This window comes from Urocampus carinirostris, chromosome 1 (assembly GCF_059441175.1).
Source record: "Urocampus carinirostris isolate Australia breed hairy pipefish chromosome 1, RoL_Ucar_1.0, whole genome shotgun sequence".
NCBI classification, from domain to species: Eukaryota; Metazoa; Chordata; class Actinopteri; order Syngnathiformes; family Syngnathidae; genus Urocampus; species Urocampus carinirostris.
This window is the reverse complement of record NC_142349.1, coordinates 55335378-55361307: the sequence shown is the minus strand read 5'-3', so window position 1 is coordinate 55361307 and position 25930 is coordinate 55335378. Positions and strand designations below refer to the sequence as shown.

The window sequence follows — 25930 nt, the reverse complement described above, 5'->3', positions numbered from 1 at the left end:
TTGTAAACTATTCCGAAAGCTTTGGCGCTGCTGATCAGTAAGTATTAAGCTTCTGGGAATTAATTAGAAATGATAAATCACCACTAGTTGGCAGGAGTAGCTAGATCAGATCTGTGTCAACACACTTCGCGAATTGGTTTTTTTTTTCCTGTGTCCACCGTACGGCAGTGCGTCTGCAACCCATATGCCGAGTACGCGCATTACGATGAGAAAAGCAAATATATAAGTACAGACAGAATAACAGTTTTAAGTTTAATTATTTCAAAAAAAGATGACAAAGTCCCTTAGTCAGCGTAGGTGAAGAGAGGGAAGACGTTTTGTGCACATACGCGATGGTCGTTTTTTTCCCCTTGTTGCTCAGTCCACGTATTGAGTGAATTTGGGAAGTACAGTCCTAAAGCATGCATGATTGAAGTCGCCGGTGACGATAAAAGTCCACCACAGGGAATCCGCCCCTCCCAGGAGACCAAAACCCAGAGCTGGTACACGCCTCACCTCGCAAGAGCAGTCTGACTTGGGCCAGCAACAAGGGAATTGGGCATATCCTAACAAGAAGAACTGGATCCAAATCCTGGCCGGTCCTGACCAAGTCTCAGCTCAACAAGCAGCCAGAAAACCATGCCAGGTCGGCAGCCAAACTTGATCAAGCTAGCAGCCAAACCGGTGGGAGAAAGCTAGCGACCTCAGAGAGGCCTCAGGCCACCAGCAGTCAACCACTCCTTCAACACTCTGCATCCTGTGGTCCTCGTCCCAACCGGGTCTCAAGCCTTCCAGGATTCCTCATCACTCTACAGCCGTCATAATCTTCTCAGAACATCTCTCTGTTGCTAGGTGTTGGTATTGGTGTGACGTAAAATGGGGAAATCTATCAAATTTCAGTAGCCAATGTTGTTGTCTATCCAAATGGAGCCAGTTAAAGTTCTCAACTTCTAGTTGTCTTTGTTTTATTTTCTTATTATTGATTTGTGTTTTATTCAAGCTTCTCCAGTAGATTATTAGTAAAATAAAAGTCCATAAATCCAAGAGTGTGTCTGTGTCTTGATTAAAGTATATTGAACTATCAAAACGGTAAAAAGAATTCACCTAAAGTGTGTGTAGCCACCCTTCAGAATAACTAAAGAAGGTTTTGCATCTGTTTTCCTGACATAATGATCTAAAAACGTATGTGGTGCTCCAAAAAGGCGAGCCGAGTTTTGAAAAAAATGAACTCGGCTCTTTCATTTAATTGGTCAATAAATTGTTTGTTAGAATAATTTGTTTACCACCCATATTCGCTACAGTCCTATGCCTATATAGCGACAGAGCTAAATTTTTTGTAAGACTTCTAAATGATTTAAAAAGCCAAAATTTGGCTGGCACCACCACTTCTCATTTGAGAGAAACGTCTGGCACTGAATGAGTCGAGCACTTTCAAAACCAATTTTCAAATTTCTCAAGTACCTGGCATCTAGGTCTCTTTACCTGTCTTATTGGGCACAATGTGCAGGGCACGACAACGCTTCATATGACCACGCCACACAAACTAATGCTAGCTCCCGTTTGTCATGAGGTAAGAAAAAATGCAACCCAAAGTGAAGCCATCAAAGCACTTGTGTCAGTGTCATTTTTAAGCAGACTTGATTTATTTTTCTTCATTTAACGCTTGGTCTATTGAGTCAGACTGCCGGGAAATATGGCACCAATTTCAAGGACAAAAAAAGCTCATCGTAATTGGTAATTTGTTGGAATAGGGATGCGAAATAGTTTGGAGGAGACTTGCGACTGACATTATTGATTTTATTACACATTTATTAACACATCGAGCATTTTTCCCTTCGCGTTTGGTGTGATGTGCCCGATTTCCCTCTAAGCGCACCGGCATCACAGGCCCAGTCATCGGGCTTAGTCATCGGCTGTGAGCGCCGCTCTGTCATTTGGAAAAATTGGCCTTTGAAATCGAGTTCAGCTGGAGGAGAGATGTGTCATTTTTTATACATTTTACACGAAAGATGTATGCTAAAGTTCTTCATTCGATTGCTTTGGTCCGCCTGGAGCAGGCAAATAGTCACTGCAGTGAATGAGTTAAAGAAGACATACCCTTAGATTTTGAAAATCTTTCACAATAAATAAATAAATGGCTTGCCTTTATATAGCGCTTTTCAAGTCATAAAGTGCTTTTCAATGTGCTTCACCGAAAGCCGGAAACAGCCATGCACATACCTGTCAACCTCCAGGGCTCCATGCCCTTACAAACTGTCGTATTTTCCCTTACAAAATACAAAATAATCTTACACCATATTTTTATATACATTTTTTTCAAACGTGTTTATTTATGTAGTTTAACATGTTATATTGTTAATTAACATTTTGTTGTGGCCAAACATGAATGAGGTTTATAATTAAAAAAAGTGAAGTAGCTTGGACGTTCACTGTAGAAGGAAACAAATACATGCAAATATAATTAAATAGAATAATATATTTTCTTATTCAAATTATTAATTCATTTTCTGCTTCAAATTTTTGTTGGTAATATACCAATTAAAGGGATAACCACAAACCTGTCTTTTTTCATTTTCTACTTTTCTACTTTTTTTCTTATCTTCTTTACACAACAATAATAATTCAAAGCAAGTGAGCCGTTTGAGAGTCGGTTCTCTTTAATGAGTTGGGCCGAAAAAGCCGGGTCTCTTAAAAGAGACGGACTTCCTTTCACTACATAACTACCACATGAAATACGAGGCGGCAGATGCATGCGCACAGTAGCATCAAACCGCTCGCTTCATTTGCAACGAAAAAAAAAATGATACCGAGATAGAAGCTACCGCAGCGAACTCGTTTGACTTGATTGATTTGCCGTTTCGTCATAGTCGGTGTATACCGGATGGTACCCATCTTTGACAAATTTGCGTTTTTCCATACAGATTTTCTTGTACGTCGTGCACGTCTTAAAATGCATAATAAATGTACTTTGTACGGCAAAAACGTACATGTTGACAGGTATGCATGCAAGGCACCTACTTGAATATTGGGGACATTAAGGGTTAAGTGTGTTGTCCAAGGACGCTTCGACAGTTCTAATTCGAAGGAGCCGGGAATAGAACCTGCGACATCTCTGTCTCAAGACGAGCTTTCCACCTCCTGAGCTACTGCCGCCCCATAGCACGAAAGTTAAATAACGAGTTCAGTTGATTAATTCTGTCTACCTGGATCAGGAAAACCAATTACGGCAACAAAATAATTAAAGGAGACAAATTCTCAGATTTTAAGCTTGGTTATAGCGGTTAGGTTAGGTTAATAAGATAACATTTAACATATTTACCACTTAAGATGTCATGCTCATCCCCTTGGGTTTTATTTTATTTTTTATCTGTTAGTAGTGTAGCATGAAAATGGTGAAAGTAAGAAACAGCCAGCTTCAACTAACAAACCCCAACCCAAACCCCCCAAAATATGAAAAAAAGGTTTAGGTTTATTCAAGTGCATCTAAGAACGTTTTCAACTGATTTCTTTGGTCTGCCTAGACCCGACAACGCGACATTGTCGTGAACGAATTAAAGGAGATATATCCTTCGATTTTGAACAACTTTGACAATAAATTATTGTCATTAATAAATAACACTAAAGCTGTGTTCCGACAATCTTATTTCCGGTCCTGGCAGCCGGCGAGCCTTGCCAGGTCGGCAGCCAAGCTTGATCAAGCCAGCGACCTCAGAGAAGCCTCAAGCTACCAGCAGTCAACCTCTCCTTCAACACTCTCCTTCCGCGGGTCCTCGTCCCAACCGGCTATCAAGCCTACCAGGGTTCCTCATCGCTCTACAGCCGAAGACATAAAGACTGGGCCTTCATCGTTTTCGACGCAGAATTTCTTAGAACATCTTATTGTTGCCAGGTATTGGTGTGACGTAAAATGGGGAACTATATTAAAATACAATAACGTAGTAATCAAGCCAATGTTGTTGTCTATCCAAATGGTGACAATTTAAGTTCTCAACAGCTAGTTTAGTTTTATTTTCTTCTTATCGTTTTGTGTTCTATTCAAGCTTCTCCAGTAGATAATTAGTAAAAGAAAAGTCCATATATCCAAGAGTGTGTGTGTCCTGATTAAACTATATTGAACTATCAAAAAAGATAAAAAGAATTCATCTTAAGTGTGTCTAGCCACCCTTCAGAATAACTAAACAAGGTTTTTCATCCGTTTTCCTGACATAATGATCTAAAAACGTACGTGGTGCACCAAAAAAGGGAAGAAGAGTTTCGAAAAGAATAAACTCGGTTCTTTCATTCAATTGGTCAATAAATTGTTAGAATAATTTATTTACCACCCATATTCGCAACACATGTAATCAGGGCAGGAAAAGAGAAAATTCCAGGCAGGTCCCATCCGCCTCTGATCTGAGCACATGAGGCAGTAGGTCCATGTTGGAGTTTTTTACGAGTGGACTCGTAAAGGCCTCTTAAGGAAATGGCCTCCGGCTCAGTGTAAGTTATAATGGAAAGGCCCCGTGGGGCCACTTGAAATATCAGCCGCCGGTCCGTCTACTCGGTCGGCACAGCACGTATTACCCTCTGGCTGTGTTTTCTGGGCTATATTTGCTCTTTTATTTTAATAGCAGACACAATAGTTTTATTTTGTCTAAGAAAGGGAAGGAATTTTGTAAACAAATGTCGGGTACGAGGTTTGCTAACTAATATCAGGCTTATTTCTTAAGACAGACTTGCCTGCGGATGTCAAACATTCAAATATATTTAGAGGTCACTGTCTCTTAGCTGACTCTCTCTAGCAATCATGTTTGTTGCGCAAACAGCTTCTCTTGTAGATTTTGAAGGATTTTATTTTTTATATATTTTTGACTATAAGGTTTTTTTTACGATCAAATACAAAAAACATTTTAATACAAAAGATATTCACTGGCTGAGCTGTGGGGCGAGGTCATTGTAGCCTAGACAAGAAAGATGTTTACAGAAAAACAGCAAGAACGGGGACAAGGGCTGACGCCGGAGGAGCCTGTGACGTGGGAAAGGAGACATTGTTCGGCTGATAAACTTTCTTGTTATGAATTTTTTAGACGTGGCGGCGCCTTTCGGCGAGGAGGTGGTGAAGCTGGCACCTGACCCGCCCCATGGGGGGTGGCCGACGCGCCGGCTTTAGAAAATACGTGCACAGAAGACGGAAGAGAGAACACAGATGGAGAGTTGGGAGATCAGATCGGAGAATGAGAGGGACAATCGAAAAAGGATGCTCGAGGAAGCCTTGAGCGACAATAATTCGGCTAATTTGATGGAATTCACTTAGTTAAATACTTTAAGAAAATTAATTTGCCCCCTGTGTGAAAATGCCAGCTATCTTTGTTCATTTTCCCATTAAGAAACGAGCATACATTGTCAGGAAAATGAAGTTTGTGTTTGGTTAATAGATAGATAGATAGATAGATAGATAGATAGATAGATAGATAGATACTTTATTCATCCCCGAAGGGAAATTCACTTTTCCAGCAGCATCCCTGAGCTGAGAACAATCGAAAATAACGGAGTCAGATAACTAATTCGAACAATTTGGTAAACGATACATTTGTAACATAGTTTTTTCCCTAACAATTTGTAGACGTCAAAAATAATTAAGTACGATTTCGCAATCACTGACAGTTGCCGGAAGGTAGTACCACTCTAAAGTGTTTTAACAAACCACCAATAGAAGAAAAGGATGGAGTGTAGCACGGAAGGAAGGAAGGAAGATGGGAAGGTAAGAAACGAAGGAGACAGGTAAGGGAGCATGGAAGTATGGAATATGAAAGGAAAATAGGAGGGAAAATCAGCCCCTTCGCCAACAACTGTAGCTATTAATTATTATTTTACCTATTCAACATCAAAAGTATAGGGAGGGGGGAACGTAGGAGGGAAGTGTGGAAGGGAGAAGGGAAGTAGGAAGGGAACAAAGAAGGAAGGTTGGAAAAAAGTAGGGAACATAGAAGTAGGAAAGGAAGAAGGGAACAAGGAAAAAAGGAAGAAAGGGAGGTAAAGAAGAAGGAATAATGAAGAACAGTCCAAAAAGGAGAAAGGATGGGAGGAGATATGGCAGGTAGAAACAATGAATGGCCGGTAGGGAGAAAGAGTAGCAGGTGTGAAGGGGAGAGAGTGAATGAAGGAAGCAAATAGGAAGGAAGACAGAGAGAGTGAAAAGGATGAAAGAATGGCAGGTAGGATGTGTGAAAAGTAGGAAGGAGAAAGAGAGAGAAGGAAGTAGGGAACAATGAAGGAAGGAAGAAAGGGAGGTAGAAAGCGAAGAGGGGGAATATAGAAAACGAGAGATAAAGGAAGGAAAGTGGAAAGAGGGAAGGAGAGAGAGAGAGAGAGAGAAGGAAGTAGGGAACAATAAAGGAAGAAAGAAAGGAAGGCTGAGAGGGAGGGGGAAATAACTAAAGGAGGATAGAGAAAGGAAGGATGGAAGAATGGCAGGTAGTGGAGGCATAATGATGGAAGGTAGAAAAGCCATGTGGAAAGTAGGAAGGGGAGATAAAATGAGAGAGAAGGAAGAGAGAAGTAAGGAAGAATGCCAGGTAGGGAAGGAAGAATATGAAAGAAGTGTGGAAGGTAGAGAACAAAGAGGGGGAGGAAATAGGAGAGAAAAGGAAATAAGGAGGACAGAATAACAAAAAGAAGTATGGTAGGAAAAAAAGAAAGATAGGATGTTTTCCTACCTGTCCTTTCCCGTCTCCTTCTTGAAAACGGCATCGCAGTAGTTCATCCTGTCTTCAGTGGTGGCGTAGATGCGAGCGTTGGGGTAGTCCCGTGCGGCCCGCAGCAGCATGTTGTAGACCAGGCCCCTGCCGTCGCTGCGCATGTTGCGTAAGGGGCCCCACACCACGTAGAGCGTCCCGTTGTCCTCGCCGCCCAAGAAGCGCTGCGGGCGCTGCAGCAGGAGCGGCACGCTGGTGTGCGACACCACCCGCAGCGTGGTGCGACGCCCCACGTCCCGCTCGAAGCCCCGAGTCGGCGCGTTGTTCATGCGCCAGACGCACGGCGAGCGCTCGATCTCGGGCCCCGCGCCCCGACCCAACATCTGGCCCGAGCTCGACACCACGCTGCACACCTCGCAATTCAGCTTCAGGGGCTGCGCAAGGAAAAAAAGGAGATTCATCGAAAATAATCGGATTACCGTATTTCCCAAGTAGCAGTTTCTTCATAATTTGGCTGGGGGGTGCGACAAACGTGTGAAATTTTTAACACATTGTTTATCATTTCGCGAGTTATTTTCACACAAAACCGCAAGAGGGCGCTCTAGGCCTGGGTTGATCATTTCAACATTGTCAATAAATTATAAAAACAACTTGATTAGACCTTTGCAAAAATGGCCCACAATGGAGAGTGCCGTCATCCCCACGGGTTTTTGTTGATTGTTTATCTGTTAGTGTAGCATGGAAATGTTGAAAGTAAGAAAAAATTAAGTTTATTCAGGTGTGTCCAAGAAATGTACGTACTTGCACGCTCCACATAAGTGACTTGACAGAGGCTGCAATCTTGACACCAGCCAGGAGATGGCGGCAGTGAGTAACAAAGTTCCAAATTCAGTACGGGCGTGACTGGCCTGATTCATTTGCTTTTTAGTTTTAATTTGGTAGGTTTCTGCTTTCTGTTTTTCTTAACTTAAATTAGGGTTTGAAAATGAATCAAACTAATTTGATTTAATTTTTTTGTTTTATGGAGGTTTCCACTTATGGTTTTTGTTTTACCATAGGCCTGAATTATTAAGCAAATTAATTTGATGAAAACAATCTTGATTTGGACCCTCCTCATGCATATATGTTTTATTTTGGTAGGTTTCTCCCTCCTGTTTTTCCTACCTTAATTTAGAGTTGGGCAATTTGATTAATCGGTCATTTGGCAGGAAAAAAAATCTATTTAGATTTGGAGTATTAGTTTTTTTTTTGTAAGTTTCTGCTCCCCATTTTGCTTACCTTTACTTAGGGCTGAGCAATTAATCAAATCAATTTGATTACCGGTAATCATTTGCTCTAGACCACAGGTGTCAAACAGGCGGCCCGCGGGCCAAATCAGGCCCGCTAAGGGATTGAATCCGGCCCGCGAGACAACACTCAGAGAAGCGCAAGGGAAAAACAAGCTGCAGGTTGAAATATGTCAACATGATGTTGACAAAGCCAGGTGCCTCTCACAAAGGCACTGTACTTGTATTTATTTCTCTCTCTCTCCCTTTCTCTTCTTTCTTTCTCTTCTTTCTCTCTTTCTTTTCTTTCTTTTCTTTTTTTTCTTTCTTTTCTTTCTTTCTCTTCTTTCTTTTCTTTCTTTCTCTTCTTTTCTTTCTCTTTGTTCTTTCTCTCTTTCTCTTCTTTCTCTTTCTTTCTCTCTTTCTCTTCTTTCTTTCTCTTTGTTTTTTCTTTTCTTTCTCTTCTTTCTTTCCCTTCTTTCTTTAGCTTCTTTCTCTTCTTTCTTTTCTTTGTCTTTTTTCTTTTCTTTATATTCTTTCTTTCTCCTTTTTCTTTTTCTTCTTTCTTTCTTTCTTCCTCTCTTTCGCTTCTTTCTTCCTCTCTTTCTCTTCTTTCTCTTTCTTTCTCTTCTTTCTTTTTCTTCTTTCTTTCTCTTTGTTTTTTCTTTTCTTTCTCTTCTTTCTTTCCCTTCTTTCTTTAGCTTCTTTCTCTTCTTTCTTTTCTTTGTCTTTTTTCTTTTCTTTATATTCTTTCTTTCTCCTTTTTCTTTTTCTTCTTTCTTTCTTTCTTTCTTCCTCTCTTTCTCTTCTTTCTTCCTCTCTTTCTCTATCTTTTTCTTTTTCTCTTTCTTTTTCTCTTTCTTTTTCTCTTTCTCATTCTCTCTCTTTCTTTCTTTTCTCTTCCCTTCTCTTTAATCTACTAGTCCGGCCCCCAACAAAATTTTTGTTCTATCCTGTGGCCCCCGAGTTAAAATGAGTTTGACACCCCTGCTCTAGACCTTTCTCCTGCATTTGAGTTGTAGTTATATTTTGATAGTTTTGCGCTTCAGGGCTGGGCAATTGGTCAAACTACTTTGATTAATTCTTTATTTTGAAAGTTGATCCTTATTCGGCGTTTGAGCGTGCATTTGCATTTGTGTTTTTATTTTGGTAGGTTTTTACTTCCTGCTTTCCTTTTACCCTTAGATTGGCTGGGAAATTCAAGAAATCTGATGAATCCATCACTCTAAATGTCAATCTGGATTTGGACGGTAAGCATTCTTTTCGGTTTCACTTTTATCTGGCTGGGCAATTCGATTAAGCCGTCGTTTAGAAAAGTCTATTTAGATTTGGACAGTCCTCATGCAATTTAATATTGTTTTTTTCTGGTAGGTTTCTGCTTCCTTTTTTTTCTTACCTTAAATTACGGCTGGTCTAAATAATCAAATCAATTCAACTAATCCATCATTTTAGAAGGCAATCCTCATGGATTTGAGTTGTGGTTTTATTTCATTAGGTTTCTACTTCATGTTTTTCTGACCTTTACTTAGGGCTCAGCAATTAATTGGATTATATTTAATGGAATTAATACCATTTATTTACCATTGTCAGTGTCTGAAACTCGTGACAAAAAGTTAGCGGACACCAGGGCAGACAACTCCGAAAATTTGCCTGAGCAGCCATAAAGTTGCCTGCCCCATTTTTCACATCTTGAAACACAATAAGACGACTAATCGCAAAAAAAAACCCATTGTTGCAAAGTATTAAGGATTGATCATCAGAATATATAACAGAACAACACTTTAAAATTCATTGCATTTATATGACATCGTTGTTTTCCATCTGCCATCTGTTTACTCATCTTCATTCATGCAATGTTTGCTTTGCGTCGTCTGCTACAAGCCACGTGAACTCCTTTTTCCACGATGCTCTTAATGTATGTTTACGTTTTGTAGCGTCATAAATTTTGTTAGCTTCTTTCGAATCTTTCTTCTGGGGCTGAGGTTTCGGCTCGAATCCTAACCACTTATCCGTTTTTCTGGTGTTCTCTGTGCGTCTACTTTGGAAAATGATATGCAAATGGGCGACCTTATAACGCTTGGGAAAGTCCGGAAGCACGAAGTTATTCGGTGCAGGCTTCTAATTGGCTGCCGAGTGTGCAAATTGCCAAACGAACCGCAATTCCGAAATTTCCAAACCGAACGAAGATTTCAGAATCGGAATAAAGAAAACGTTTGATTTGAAAAAAAAAATATTGATGTTTTTTTTTTTTCTCGAAAAAATTGTCGGACACCCGGGTGGAGACATTTTGTAAGTTGTGCGCCCAATGTAATAGATGCACGCCCCGGGCGTCCGGGCAGACTTTATTACAGACACTGCCATTGTCAATCTGGATTTGAACGATCCTCGTGTATTTAAGTTTACTTCACTTTTGATAGGGTCCAACTTTCTGTTTTACATACAATTACCTAAAGCTGAGTATTTTTTTTAGCTTTAAAACATTGCTCAGCTCCTTAGTAGTCTTTTTTACTCTCTTTTTAAACTGAAAATTGTTTACCAATCTAATGTGTTGGAATGCTCTTTTGGGGTTAACTAAAAGCGATTATTTTATCTTTGGAGTTCGAGGCTTTTACTTTAAAAAGAATAACATTTTGCCCAATTTTGCCCTAGACCAGTAACCAAATTCTAATTATTTTTGGAATTATTAATCACATTCTGTTTAATATTTAAAAAAACGGATTCCCTTAACAGGGATGTCATAAAACTTTTATTTAATGTTTTATTTGACCACTTTGAAATAACGCTGTGCTGTACTTACCATTCATACTGACACTTTACTTTTACCTCCTTCATGATGAGCTCAATGAAAATATTACAAGGATGTTTTTGGCTCTTGAAGAAGCCCATCAAATATATAGACGACGTCAAGATTGGCGAGCGTCTTGTAATTTCCCCTTCGGCGGGCGCGTTAATGGGACGGACCCTGGCAGGTTACGACGTGGAACGAAAAGGCGAAGAAAGCACCGTCGTTGAGTGGCGCCACAACGTTATAGCTAGGAAACCGTTAGCTACACTTTCAGGTGCCGATAGAGGACTTTACAGTTTGTGGTCTCAAATATAAAACTGGCACTCAACATTTTAGCACGCATTAAAATTGCAATGATATGCAGTTATTAAGCTATTTATTCTAAATTGATCAAATGTACCCAGTAGAACATTTGTCAATTCCTACATTCCCTCTTTATAAATAGGTGAGTAAATATGATTAAATTAATTAAAAATTAACAACATAAGCAAATCATTGCGCAAAATAACTTTTTAACTGATTTATTTTTAATAATAAATAAAATATACAAAAGCTGCAAGTGCCATTAGTTTTTGGGAGAAAAACGACAAATCAAAAAAAAAAAAAAAAAAAGAGTGTGCTTCAGACTCCGTCCGCTAGATGGCACCACCTTGATGCATTTCCCTTGCAAAAAACTGAAATAACAGCCAAAATTTGTTGTTGTTTGTTAATTATTAAAAAAGATGACCCAACTGATTCATTAAAAGTTATTCAAAGAGTAATTGTTCTCTAAATCTACCAATATTAAATGTATTGTGGCCTATGTAATACAGCAATAAATCCCTAATTTATAGGGGGGTTGGGGGCAATATTATTAACTATTAAAAAAAGGGGATGAAAAAGCATTTTGGAGTAAAATGTTTTCCAACAGATTAATAATGTAGGGAACAAAGAAGAAAGGAACAAGAACAGAAGAAAAAACCTAGCAAGGAAAGGTAAAGGGAAAGGGGAATGTGAAGGAAGGAGAGTAGGAATAAAGGAAGAGACAAAGGAAGAAAGAAACAAAGGAAAGAAGGACAGGCGCAAACGAAGGAGAGAAGGATTGAAGGAAAGACCCAAGTAAAAAAGGAAGGAGAGAAGGGGGTAAGAAAAATGAAAGCAAGGGAAGGAGGATATGGAAAGAATGATGGACTGAGGGAAAGGAAGTTAAGGAGTGACAGATCAAAGCAAAGAAGGAAGAAAGGAGAGTCGGAAGGAATGAAATAAGGAAGGAAGAAAGAAGGGAGGACAGAAGGAAAGGAGGGAAAGAAGAGAAGGACCAAAGGAAAGAAGAAAGGATGAAATGATGAAGGGAGAGTAAGAAGGAAAAAAATAAGGAAGGAATGAGGGAGAGTAGCAAGGAGAGTAGTAAGGAAGGAACAAAGGAATGGAAGGAGTAAATTGATAGAAGTAATTAATGAAAAGGCACAAAGTAAGAAAGGAGAAGGAAAGAAGGATTGATGGAAGAAAGAAAGGAAAAGGGAGAAAATACAAGAAGATCAAAAGGAAAGAACTAGGAAAAGAGAGTCAGAAGGAAGGAATGAAGGAAAGTCAGAGGGAAGGAAGGAAAGGAGAGACCATAGGAAGAAAAGAAGAACAGAACTAAGAAAGTGGAGTATGAAGGAATGAAAAAAGACAAAAGAGAAGGGATGAGAGTAGCAAGGAAGGGAGAGGAGGACCGAAGAAAGAAAGGAAGGAGAGAAGGAGGGAAGGAAGGATTGAGGGAAGAAAAGGGGTAGAAGAAAGAAAGACAGGTGGAAGGAAGGAAAAGAGGGAAAGCGGAATATGAAGGAAAGAGAGTAGGAAGGGGAGTAGAAATAAAGGAAGGAACGAGGGAAGTTAGAAAGGAAGGAAAGAATGAAAGGCACAAATGAAGGAGGTAAGGATGGAAGGAAGGACCGAAGTAAGAAAGGAAGGAGAGAAGGGGGTAAGAAAGATGAAAGGAAGGGAAGGAGGACATGGAAAGAATGATGGACTGAAGTAAGGAAGGAAAGGAGGTACAGGAGAGATCCAACCAAAGCAAAAAAGGAAGAAAGGAGAGTAGGAAGGAGGGACAATGGAAGAAAGACAAATTTAATTAAATATACAAGGGAAAAATGAGATACCAGTCTGGCCCAAGCATTGTAATTTGTTTTTGTTTATTTGATTTATTCATTTTTCCAGACAAATGGTCTTTAAACAACCTGGCGTTGCTTTTATGACCAAGATGTCTCCCTGGAGTACCAGAAATTGACCACCCCCCAACCCCTTGTTGTAAATAAATCAACTCATAGCATGCCGGTGTCGATTTGAACTTCAAACGTTAATTAAGGCCTTTTCATTAATAGGCCTTCATTAACACATTAGCGCGATTGTTCCCCGCGGTCGCCTTCACCTTCAAAGGCGTTGACGGGAGAAATAAAAATAGCCACAACGAAAAAGGTTGCATTCCAGATTCTTGCTCTTTGTCAAAAACCTCCACATTAAAACATTTAAAAATACCGGCTGTTGATTTGAGTCCCCACAAAATTAGTGTTGTAATATTAGATACATGTAATTTCAGTAACAATTTTTTTCGTTCACAATCATTTCGTTGATAAGTCAGTTTAAACTCAAAATATTTTAATCAAAAAAGAAAATGAGCTCAATAATCATTCTAGAAAAATGTCAATTCAATACAATTTAATTATGAGTTTAGCCTGTTCTGAGGAGTCGGGAAAATAGGAGAAAATTTAATCTTTCAAAATTAAAGATTCTATCTTATATGAGCATTTGCTCATGAATCTACATTCAAAATGTTTTTTGAAAGAGACCTAAAAATTAAATCATTTGACAAATAAGACGCCAGCATGTGAGCTGACCAGTATTATAAATAAACAATTGTTTTAACACTTGGGAGTTATTTTTACATATCTTGTCTTTTTGACAGTTTTGATGAGTTATCGCTAAAAAAAGGATTAATAAAACACTCAGCGGAGGGTGTAAAAAAAGCTAATGTACATGTAGATAAGGTCACCTGAAAATTTTGAGTGGTTGGGGAAAAAAATGGAAAGTTAGAACACCTCAAATTATGGACGTTCCATGGTCAAAATACTTCGAGTGTAGGTAAACTAAATAGTTATTATTTAATGTTGCAAAGCTCCAACTCAGAGCACTTGGATGATTTTGAATCCAAATGGTGGCATAAATATTATAGATATAAAAAAAGTGTTGATTAATTTGATAATCAATTAGTTCTCAAATGAGTGATTTCGTGTTGCGCCTCAATCAATAAGCAACACTATTCGTAATCTACCAAAATAAAAGCTAAAGCAAAACAAACATTTAAAGAAGAAAGATGACCTAAATTAAAAAATAAAATGTCAATAGAAGTTGCAGAAGAGAATCCTATCAATAAGTCATAAGTATTAACAACAGGAAATAGATGCGTATTTATCCATCTATCTACTTTGGTAATATCCCTCAAGAGGGGTGATCGACAGCAAGGCAAACACATATACAATAACAAAGAAAAGAAAAAAGGAAAAAGTAGCAAAAAACACACAAAAAATTGACCATAGCCAACCCAAATGCCCGAACACCCAAACAAGTTAAGCACCTCGGCACCCAAGATGGTGATGCTTTCGTCCCTCCAGATGAAATGGGACACAAGAAAGCCGCCATGTCACGCGGGTCAGGATGACACAACAAACTCTTCTTCAACAGCAGGGCCCGACAGCTTTCACTGGTTTACCCCTGCCGCATCATCCAGGTGCCCTGCCCATTCCTTAGATTGGTCCAAACATCCCACTATCCTTTCACAACACCTATCTACTCATTCCTATCACCAACAAGAGCTCTAGCTTCCACTAGATTTAGACCTCTTTCCTGCAGTGCACTCATGACACCATCCATCCATGCCAATCGTGGCCTTCCTCTTGGTCTCCTTCCATTGACTTCAGCTCTGTAGATCCTCTTCAACATTCGCTCCTCAGCCATGCTCTCCATGTGTGCAAACCAACAGAGTACTCTCTCATCCACACGCTTGCTCAGTTCCGCTACTACTCCAGTTCCGTCTCTCACAATTTCATTTCTCAATCCATCCAAACTTGTCTCTCCTAACATATTCCTCAAACACTTCATTTCAAAAACATGTAATTTCCTTCTCAAATCTGCGTTCAGGTTCCAAGTCTCTGCACCAAACAACCCAGTAGGCACAATCACACTCTCATACTGTCCCCTCTTAACATCCATACTCTTGTTGCTCATAACTCTCCTCAGAGCACCCAAAACCTTGCTTCCTTAAATAGAAGCCCACCAGAATAAAAGCACAAACATTTCTAGAAGAAAGAAAATCCACAAAAAAAGACGTCAATAAAAGCTGTGGATGTGAATCCTATCAATAAATATCAACCCCAGGAAATAGAAGCCAAGCCAAATAAAAACAAACACAATAAAAGCAGAAAGACGATCCAAATCCAAAGGTTTGTTTTGTCCATGCCAATAGCAGCTGTGGATCCTATGAATAAGTATTAAAAATATAATAATAGAAGCATTCCAAAGTAAAAGCTAAAACCGCACAAACATTTGAAGAAAAGAGGACCAATCCCAAAACGTTTTGCCCACAAATAAATGTCAATAGAAGCTGTGGATGTAATCCTATTAATACGTTCCAACAACAGGAAACAGAAGCCTACCAAAATAAAAGCTAAAACATCACAAAAAAGAAAAAGGATCCGAATCAAAAAGTCTTCTCCCCAAAAAGCAGATGTCACTAACAGCTGTTGGATGTGATTCCTAGTATTAAAAACAGAAAATACAAGCATGCCCAAAAATGTTTGCCTCTTCCGCCTCCTCCTCGGCTTATAATGTCTGGGAACGAAGTGCTTTTGATATTCAATTTCCATAAATGTCGTGATGATCCCTTTGAAAGCAGCAGAAAGGGAAAACGCCCAGCTCCACAAAAGCGACAAGCGCACATCAAACGAGACGTTCCCCCCCCCGAAGCTGGACGCTTAATGACTAGAGCCAATGTACTGGCTTTATACATTCTTGGTTGTTTATCGTAGCACAGAATTGAAGGAGCTGTGCGGAATCTGGAACTATTTTACGCGCTGCTGCCATCTCCTGGAGTAATTGGAGCCTCGGTCCGCTCGTACATGATGAGCGTGCAACTACGTGCATTTATTAGGCACGCTCGAATAAACTCTCCGTTTTGCATCTTTATGTATGTTCAGATACAGAAGAAGAATAAATCAAAAGAAAAGAACAGTAAATAAATTAATATTACAAATACATTTAAAAACAATAACAAAAAAACTTTAAAAGAAATATTGCTTGAAGGAATAAATCAAAATAATTAATTAATCTATGGAAAGTAAATAAAGGCTGAAAATACATTTTAAATGCAAGAATTTTTTAAAATGGAATTCATTGAAACCAAATGAATTGAATTTTTAAAAAAGTGACTTTTCATCCCTTCACCATCTCGGTAGCCTAGATGGTAGGGCGACCGGTCCGAGACTGGGAGGTCGCTGGTTCAAGCCTCGGCCGAGTCATACCTAAGACTTACAACATTGGTACTTATTGCCTCCCTGCTTGGCGCTCGGCATCAAGGGTTGGAATTGGGGGGTTTGGTCACCTAATGACTCCCAACACAGCACAGTTGGGTCTAAAATGGCGGCGCCCTGTTTGGCTGCGGCCTCATCGGCTCCCTACAGTTTAACTGTATGGGTCAGGTGTATCGACATTTCGTTCTGTGTGCATGGTTACAAAGAATGACAATAAAAGTAAATTCTATTCTTCGATTCTATTCTTACATCAGTCACGTCCAGAGTCCGGCCCGGGGGCCAATTACGGCCAATGATGAAAATTTTACTGGCCCGCTGCCTCTGTCATAAAATACATAATATGTGGCCCGCCTGGAATAATGACCACAGTATAAAATAAAAATCTTTTATCATATTCTGGCAGTAGCCCTTTGGCCACCTTTCCATTGGCTTTCTCTGAGAATTTTATCCATCCCCATTTCACACATGGTGACTGTAAATAAAAAAGGAAAGTTTATTGTGAGGGCTGCCGCTTCCAGGAGAAGTGAAAATTTGAGTATTTTTTTTACCAAAATCCGAAACAGTAGTGTCTGCCTAGTTTGTCAATGGACTGAAGTTGTTTACAAGGAATATAATATCAAGAGGCACTCCCAGGCGAAACATACAAAATTTTAACTGGAAACGAATGCTTTGAAAAGGTAAAGCAACTGGAAGCTGTTGTAACTGTTTTCACGAGACCTGGCAAGTCAAATGAAAATGCTACAAAGGCGAGCTAAGAAGTTGCAACGCTGATCGTCAAGCACTACAAACCTTTCACGGAGGGTGGATTTGTTAAAACTTGGTCAGGGAATTCCAGGCTGAATAGTCATCCCTCATACATTTTCAGCTTACCAAATCCGACTCGCTGTCTGAAAAGTTTGGACACCCCTGCCTTACATGTTGCACTATTCCACATTGCTCAAAAAGTTAATAGCAAAAAGACTTACTTCCTGTTTGGGGATGCTGAGGTAGCCCGGATGAGGTTCCCAAGCTTGGTGGGGCTGCCTTGACCCCGCCCAGGTGTCGCTCAAAGCCTCCCTGGAGTTGGGCCGCCACGGGAAATATGGTTTCTCCGCCAGATGGACCGCCACTGCAAAAAGCGACACGGCCGCCACCAATCCCGTGGCGATCAACGATTTCCTCTGTAAATAGGGAAAGAAAAACAATACAAATTCAGATGAAAGCACCTAAAAGCAAACTAAGAAAAAGGTTATTACTGTAAATTCCGGACTACAAGCATCCACTTTTTTTACATTTTAAACACTGTGGCTTTAAATACGGTGCAGCTTAGCCTCCAATTTTCATGGGGGTGGATGGTCACCAGAGTTTTAGCAGTGACTTTAAACCGTGGGAAACCGACCGATTAATTAAGTCAACGCATCACAATTTCTGCCAAGTGCTCTGAATATCAAAGAAAAGTAATTCAAACAAACGCAGTTAAAGGCGAGAATAACTACTGTATGACTTCCTTCTGTAACCAAATACCTCGTCATCTAATTAGTGATGTACATGAATGGATGAATGAGATTCCCAGAGTACCTGTGGATTAAAATCCTAGTCTTTGCAGAATTATCAGGGAAATGTCTAAGAAAAGTAACATATGGTGCGGCAATCAGGACACTCCTTCGCAGACTGTCAGCAGCTGTCAATTTCAATTAACAAGCACAGCAGTCACAATTAATTACATTGGCATTAACATGTATGCACAAATGTGATAAAAATAATTTTACATAACTGCTTGGAATCTTTCTTACAAGTACTGTGAGCTGATTGAATATTTTAGTGTGGCAGCTAGTGATTATTTATCAGGTACATTTTTCGATGAAATTAGATCCGGTTTGTACAAAGAAAAGTTGTCTTTCTTTAAAGGGACAGTGTGTAATATCTAGTGACTCCTAATGGTACAAAAAACCTTTCATTTAGTAAAAAAAAACAACAAAAAAACATTGATTCATACCCTTCAACCTCCAGGGCTCTATGCCCTTACAAACTGTCATATTTTCCCTTACAAAATACAAAAAAAATCTCACAGCATATATTTTTTCAAACATGTTTATTTATGTAGTTTAACATGTTATATTGTACATGTGTTTCGTTATATCATATATATTGTTAAATAACATTTTGTTGTGAGTTATGGAGTTGCTCGACATGAATGAGGTTCATTATAAAAAAAGTTCAAAAATTAAGTAGCTTGGATGGATATTGTAAAAAGAAAAAAATACATGCAAATATAATTAAGTAGAATAATACATGTTCTTATTACAATTAATAATTCATTTTCTGCATTAAATTATTGTTGGTAATATACTGATTAAAGGGATAACCACAAACCTGTCTTTTTTCAATTTCTCCTTTTATACTTCCTTTTTTTCCTTAACTTCTTTATACAACATAATCATTTGTAATATAATGCATCAAAGCAAGTGAGCCGTTTGAGAGCCGGCTCTCTTTAATGAGTTGAGCCAAAAAAGCCGTTTCTCTAAAAAGAGACGGACTTCCTTTCACTACACAACTCGAACTCGTTTGACTTGATTGATTTGCCGTTTCGTGATAGACGGTGTATACTGGACGGTACCCATAATTGACAAATTTGCGTTTTTCCGTACAGATTTTCTACGTCGTACACGTCTTAAATTGCATAATAAACGTACTTTGTACGACAAAAACGTACAGGTTGACAGGTATGTTGATTTGAATACTAGGCAAAAATACCTGAACAATCATACCAATATTCTTGTTACAGAAAAATCATAGGTCAACAAATTTGTATTTCTTTTACATAGTGGAATGGCTACCTTAGTTCGTTTGGCAACTTGCTGCTACACTGTGCTCTGTGGCACTGGTTTCCTTTCGCATTAGACTGCATTGTGCCATCTAGTGGTCAAATATTACAACCTAGGGCAGGGGTCGGGAACCTTTTTGACTCAAAGAGCCATAAAAGAAAAAAATATTAATTTTATTTTGGGAAAGAGCAACGCCATATATTATGAGACAAATTTACTAAATTGCTAAACCCGCGCCCCAGACAAAAACTTAGTCTTCAGCACATTTATTTTTGATGATTTGATAAAAATTATGAAAAGAGAATAATGCCAGAGCCCCTGTCCCAAAATCAACAAACATACCACTTTAAACTTGTCTCTTTCTTGCAATTACTCAAGATCGGTTAAACTCCTTTTGACCCTTTTTTTCATATATATTGGTTTCAAAACCAGATGCAAGCAGTTATTGTGTAAAAACGTCACAACATTCTGCAAATAGGGAGCCTGATGAGCTCACTTTTGGCGCAGACAGCGTAGGGCGAGAGATGGGAGGGAGTGCTTGCACTTTTTGCATAGCTCCACCCATCCTTCCCACTCACCCAATCAAATGACTAAGTTCTCTTCCGGTGTTTTGGCGTATTTACAGTTCTGTGGATTCATCATAAGGTATCTGAACACTGAACACAGATTATATAGTGAACTTTTATATAAAGGATTCTTTAGCGTTGTACAACCAAAACGAGTTTTTTTTCCCCCTTTTTTTGTGTGACACCTTGACTGTAAATTGTAGCGAAAAACGTGCCCTATATATACTGCAAAGTAATATCATGCTTTTAACTTTGGATTGGCTTTGCGTGTATTAGAATAGGATAGACAACTCAAGTTTTAAGCAAGATGGAGAAATTTTGCATGCAATCAAATTTGTCTCTGAGCCAAAGATACTCATAGAAAGAGCCATATATGGCTCGCGAGCCATAGGTTCCCGACCCCTGACCTAGGGCTTTAATCCCGACATTCAGTTTTTAATCAGGTGTGTTTTGTAGTCCGGAGTTTGAAGATGGTTGCGCATTCCAAAGTTTTCCGACGATCAGCAGGAATCCCTCAACTCGCAGAGAAAAATCAGCTTGTTTAGTTTCACGTGATTGGTTGAAATTGGAGTCCAAGCGGGCGCTTGCGTGGGTGAGTGGCGCTCCGAATCCGTAAACAAGAGCTTCGTCGGGAGCAGCTAATTGCATTGGGAATTTGGTTGTTTGTTTTTTTTTCGAAAAACTTCTCTGTAGGCTGTTTTGCACTATTTGGTCTCTGGTCGATGACGCATCCGGAAAATAGATGAGGAAATAGGGAACAACACGGACGCTGTCGGTAGGCAACTTTTTTAGGGCGTTTTTTTAAATTTCGTTTACACCATTGAATCATTATTGGCTGCGGTTGGGCTGATTTGATTTATTTTCAACTTTACAAAAAAAGGAAGGAAGCAAGACAAAAGTTAAAAAAAAGACAAAATGGGAAGAAAAACTGCCAGAAAATAAGCAAGGAAAAAAGGAAAAGATAAGAAAGAGAAAGGGTAAGAGAGAGGAGAGAGAGATATTAAAGAAAACAAGAGAGAAAAAACAAGTTAATGAAAAAAAGGTAAGGCAAAACAATGATGAAAGAAACAACAGGAGAAAGTCAAACAAAAAGGAAGAAAATCTAAAAGGGAATTTAAATCCAAGAAAAAGGGAAAAAAGGGAAAATAGAAAGAAAAATGAGAGAAAGGAAAAAGCAAGAATGAAGGAAAAGGGTCAAAAGAATAGAGAAAAAGAACACAAATAAGCAAGTAAGAAAATAAGGCAAAACAATTAAAGAAACTAAAGGAAAAAGCAAAGAGAATAACAAGTAATAAGGATAAAAGAAAAATGAGAAAGAAAAGCAAGAAGAAAATGCAAAAAGGAAGGAAAGCAAGGACAATGAAAGAAAGCTGAATAAATGAGTAAGATGGAAGAAAAAAAAAGAGAAATAGAAGAGAAAGAAAAGCAACATGGTAAAAAAAAGTTGGAGATTATTTAAACTTGGAATTATTTAAAAAAAATCAAGCAAAGGTCAAGAAAAAAAGACACACAGACCCAGAAGGAAAAACAAAAAAGGGAAAAGCAAAAAACTACAAAAAAGTAGAAGAAAGAAAAAGTGAAAACAAAGTAATAAAAAGAAACAGACAAAAAAAGCAAGCAAGAAAAAAATTGTAAAAATATCAAGATAGAAATTAAATAAGTACAAAAAATAAAGAGAAAATAAAAATGTCAATAAAATCAACAACCATGTTAGTTAATATTTGTATGAATATCTATTATTATATAATCATGTTATCTTTTCTTAATTTAAATAAAATATTAATATATGTTTTTTTTTCTTCAGACCTCCGCATTCATTTTCATGCGTTCATATTTTGTATTTGTTTTTTTGCATTACATTTTTTATTTCCGTTTTTCAAATATTATGTACTTATTATACATTATATAGTTTCTTATGTTTGTTTGTTTTTTGCTCCTCAAAGCTCCCAAAATACTTTTAGAGAAAAAAGGCCGTTCTTCAATTCCACAAGAGGGCGCAAGGTATCTCCAGTATATTCCTTCTGCATATTTTTATTTATAAGGGAAGCATAAATCCTTCAATCCAGGTCAAACGAGTGTTGCTCTGCTAGACCCCCCCCCCCTAAGAGGGAACGTTAATGCGCTTTGGCCTGAAAAACAAAGGTGACCAAACCTCTAATTCGACCCCCCCTCTTCCCCCTTTACTAATGTACATAAATGTGTTGGTGACCTTGATGTGAGCTCAGCCAGGGGCCATTAGCCTAATGCGTCCCTCACATCTAATGGAACATAATCCCCACAGGATAAAACACTCATATTTGCCACATGCAGGATGTTCATCTCAATATTTTGAATAAAAGTAAGTAAAAAAAAACCTTTATAACAACTAAGATGGTGCAGCAATTTCTCACCATTAAAGAGAATGCTGCAACTGCACATTTCTTTGCAGCTCAATTGTTCTGAAAGCCATTACTGTGGCCCAACAAAAAATGAGGGGGGAATAGAAAGAAAAGCAAGCAATCAACAAAAAATGCGAGCGAGTTGAAAGGAAAAAGAAAGAAAAAAGAGCAAGAACGAAGGTAAAAAAAAAAAATCAATATAAAGAAGAAAGAAAAAAAAGAAAAACGTAAACAAGAAAGAGAGAAAGCAAGCAAGAAAGAGAGCGAGAGAAAAGAAAGATGTGAAGAAAGATATAAAGAAGAGAAAGAAAGATAAAAATAAAAGGAAGACAGGAAAAAGCAAAAAAGAAAAGGCCAAAAAGGAAAATGAGACAATGAAAAAAAGCAGGAAAAAGAGAAAGTAAGCAACAAAGTTGAAAAACAAGTAGAACGTAAGAAAAAGAAAGAGAAAACAAAAGAACAAAAGCAAAAGGGGAAAAAGTCAAGAAAAGGTAAGAAAGAAAAAAGAAAAAACAAAATGGTCAAGACTTAAAGAGAAAGACCACAAAAAGGAAAAACGGAGGAGAGGGAGAAAGATGTAAGAAGATGAAAAGCAAGAAAAACAAAACAAAAAGCAAGAGTAAAGAGAAAAAATGGAAAGAAAAACAAGACAAAGAAATGCAAGACTGAATAAAATAAAGAGAAAGGTAAGAAAGAAAAGAGTAAGAAAAATGGGCAAAAAAAGAAAGATACAAGATGCAATATTGAAAAAAAGAAGAGAAAGACAAATGAGGGTGAGTAAAGCCATAAAGAAAAAAAAATGAAAAAACAAAAATGAAAGAATGAAAGAAAGAATGAATGGAAAAAAAAATAGAAAAAGGAAAGAAAAGGCAAAAAGAAATCAAACAAAAAAAAGAAAGAAACGAAAGGAGAAAACAGGAATAAAAAAAGCAGGAAAGAAAAAACTAGGAGAAAAGCATGATCTGTCGAGATCGGTGTTCATACACCAAATTGTTCCAAAACTAAAACATTTATTTCATTGTAGGAGTTCCTTCGTATTCTGATCTACCCAAAAGCATTCATAAAATGTGTACCTGAACGACCATTAATAATTAAATGTGCGGCTAATAAGATGTAAACATAATTCAGATACAAGTATAAACAATTTGAAAGCATTCACTCTCCCTTTAAGCAGCAGTTTGATAGCGGACACCATTCTTGTATTCTGCAACACTCTAATTCGCGCTCCGTACTATGTGGCCGCTTTGTACCGCGATCCATTATCCCCCATCACATATTAATGCCAGAAGGGGCCAACAGACCACATTTTATGTTGAGCTTGGGGGCTCTTTATTGCCGTCCTATCCACTGAATCGTGCACAGCACTCACGCGGACACAGTCCATTATCCCTGATTGCAAATTACTGCGAGCGGGGATCGGCAGAAGGCAATTTTGGAGGCAGGTTGTTTCAACAACCCGCGGTTGTGGTTGAGATCCATTATCCCTGATTGACTATTGTTGCGAGCGAAGGCTGGCAGAGCACAACTTGTTTTTCAGTTCGGGTTACTAAAGCATGTTATTGTGGCCTGCCCAAAATGAACTGCACAGTTTCGGCCGTGATCCATTACCCCTAGTAGGGTATTACTGAGACCAGAACTCAAGAGAGTACATTTATGTCATGCTCTTTTATCTTTTCTTTCCGTCTAAAATGTATAACACTTCTGTAAGGGAAAATATAGTTTGATTATAGTTTTTATGTGCCTTTGTATTATTTTATCCTCAAAAGTACCTTAACACCAAAAATTATATCCAGGTGCTTTTTTGTATTCTTGCAACAATTGTATCCTCTTGGGGCCCGCTAACTAGTAATCGAGATGGCAGTGTTCTCGCTTGTCCGCGTCCCTGCGTCTTAGACGCATTATTTTTGCTTGGGACGCATCGTGTCAAATCAACGTGCAACTTTTTTGACACGAAATTGTCATTATCAATTTTTTAACAAAGATTTACCGCACTCCAAACTTTTTGTGAGGCAGATCCGCCATTGTTGTTTTGGTCTCGCGGTACGAGTTTTCGTCTGCACGCCGATCTCCAGTTCGAGTTGTGTAGTGAAAGTCCGTTTCTTTTTAGAGAACCGGCTTTTTCGGCTCAACTCATTAAAGAGAGCCGGCTCTCAAACGGTTCACTTGCTTTGATGCATTATATTGCGAATTATTATGTTTTATAAAGAAGTTAAGAAAAAAAGGAAGTATAAAAGGAGAAAATGAAAAAATACAGGTTTGTGGTTATCCCTTTAATCAGTATATTACCAACAATAATTTAAGGCGGAAAATTAATTAATAATTTGAATAAGAAAATGTATTATTCTACCTAATTATATTTGCATGTATTTTTCCCTTCTACAGTGAACGTCCAAGCGACTTCATTTTTGAACTTTTTTTATAATAAACCTCATTCATGTCGAGCAACTCAGTGTCTCACAACAAAATGTTCATTAACAATATATATGATATAAGGAAACACATGTACAATATAACATGTTAAACTACATAAATAAACATGTTTGAAAAAAAAAAAATCTTTTAGTATTTTGTAAGGGAAAATACGATAGTTTGTAAGGGCATGGAGCACACTAAATTTTGGGGACCCATAGATCTCTGTTGGGAGCCATAGATTTTTGAGCATGCGAGTCCCTGGGACACATCCATTTTCAGAGGTAAAATGAACACTTTTGTTCATTTAGTGGAATAGTGGGATTGTGGACGCGTTCTTAAGGATGGGCTGGGCACCTGTATGATGCGGCAGGGGTAAACCAGTGAGTGGTAGGTAGGTAGGTAGGTAGGTGATTCCTTCCTGAGCCGATCTTGGAAGCCGATCTTGGAAGCACGCGCCTCCGATGGAAGCGCAATCAAAAACCTCATCTCCTTCTCAGAGCGTGTTCTTTTCTTTATCCTAATACAATCTCAAGTTGAACCTTGACAACTTCATTTTAGACTTCTTGGATTTGTTCATACTACGAGGTATTCTGGTCACTATTAACCGCAATAAACCGGGGGTTACAGTAATTTACTTCTTTATGCACATACTTATTATATATCCTTAATATATTGTTTTTCATTTCTAGCATTTTGCACATTTTATCTTATGTTACTTGCGCTGAAAAGAGAAGCCCTCTGACTTCATGATACTTTTATAATTTTAATAAAGGCCATCCTTTCATTTATTCTTCAACTTGATTGTTTTTCTCACTAATTTCCCATTACTAACTTTCTTCGTACCCATTATCATCAAAAAGGCAATAAATTGCATGAAATCGCAATCAATTCTTAACACGTGTTGTCGGACTGGCGATCTCTCTCCAAACGACACTAGCCGACCAGGCTAGCGTAGCCAAGATGGCCGCTCATTCAGCTGGGTTATGGTGTTCGAATTCAAAGTTTTTGTTTAAAGGTTTTTGAAATATATCTGTCTCAGCATTTTTATTTATTTGACGGGAAGATTGAATACATTTGAAACTGGGGTATTTAAGCTCAGATGCAGCCAAGCCTCTCCCTCCCCCTTTCCTGCCTCCTGTCTCTGACGCTACCCGACCCGCGCCTTCCGATTGAATGAGCGACCATGGGCGGGGCAACTGCAGCAGGGAGAATAAAGTAAGAGCGCCGTAAACAGCGGCAGCTCTGCTAACTCGGGAGTCCCGACATGCCTGTAAATCAAGACCGTAGATGAGTTTAATAAGTCTGTGGTAGAAAAGTGTGTGTGTGATTAAGAGATACCATAAAAATTGCTGGAGACTGATATTGTTAGCTCTCATGATAACATTAGTTCGTCAATCAAGCGTGGGTGTGTGTGATTGAGAGACAGTATAAAGTGAAAGTTAAAGGCTTGGAGTCTAGCTGTTACCATAACATTAGTTCGGCAATCCGGCTCTAAAACAAGCGTGCTGACACTTCAATTTG

General features: G+C 38.5%; 1 protein-coding gene across 1 annotated transcript in view; it reads right to left on the bottom strand.

The window, feature by feature from the left end:
• st6galnac3 (ST6 (alpha-N-acetyl-neuraminyl-2,3-beta-galactosyl-1,3)-N-acetylgalactosaminide alpha-2,6-sialyltransferase 3) overlaps window positions 1-25930 on the bottom strand; it is a 40022-nt gene that overhangs the window by 7823 nt on the left and 6269 nt on the right. Inside the window, exons 2-3 of the mRNA XM_088345814.1 lie at window positions 17215-17409; window positions 6675-7087 (exon numbers count right to left, since the gene is read on the bottom strand). Of these exons, the coding sequence (XP_088201940.1) occupies window positions 6675-7087; window positions 17215-17409 (608 nt within the window). The remainder of the gene's footprint in view (window positions 1-6674; window positions 7088-17214; window positions 17410-25930) is intronic.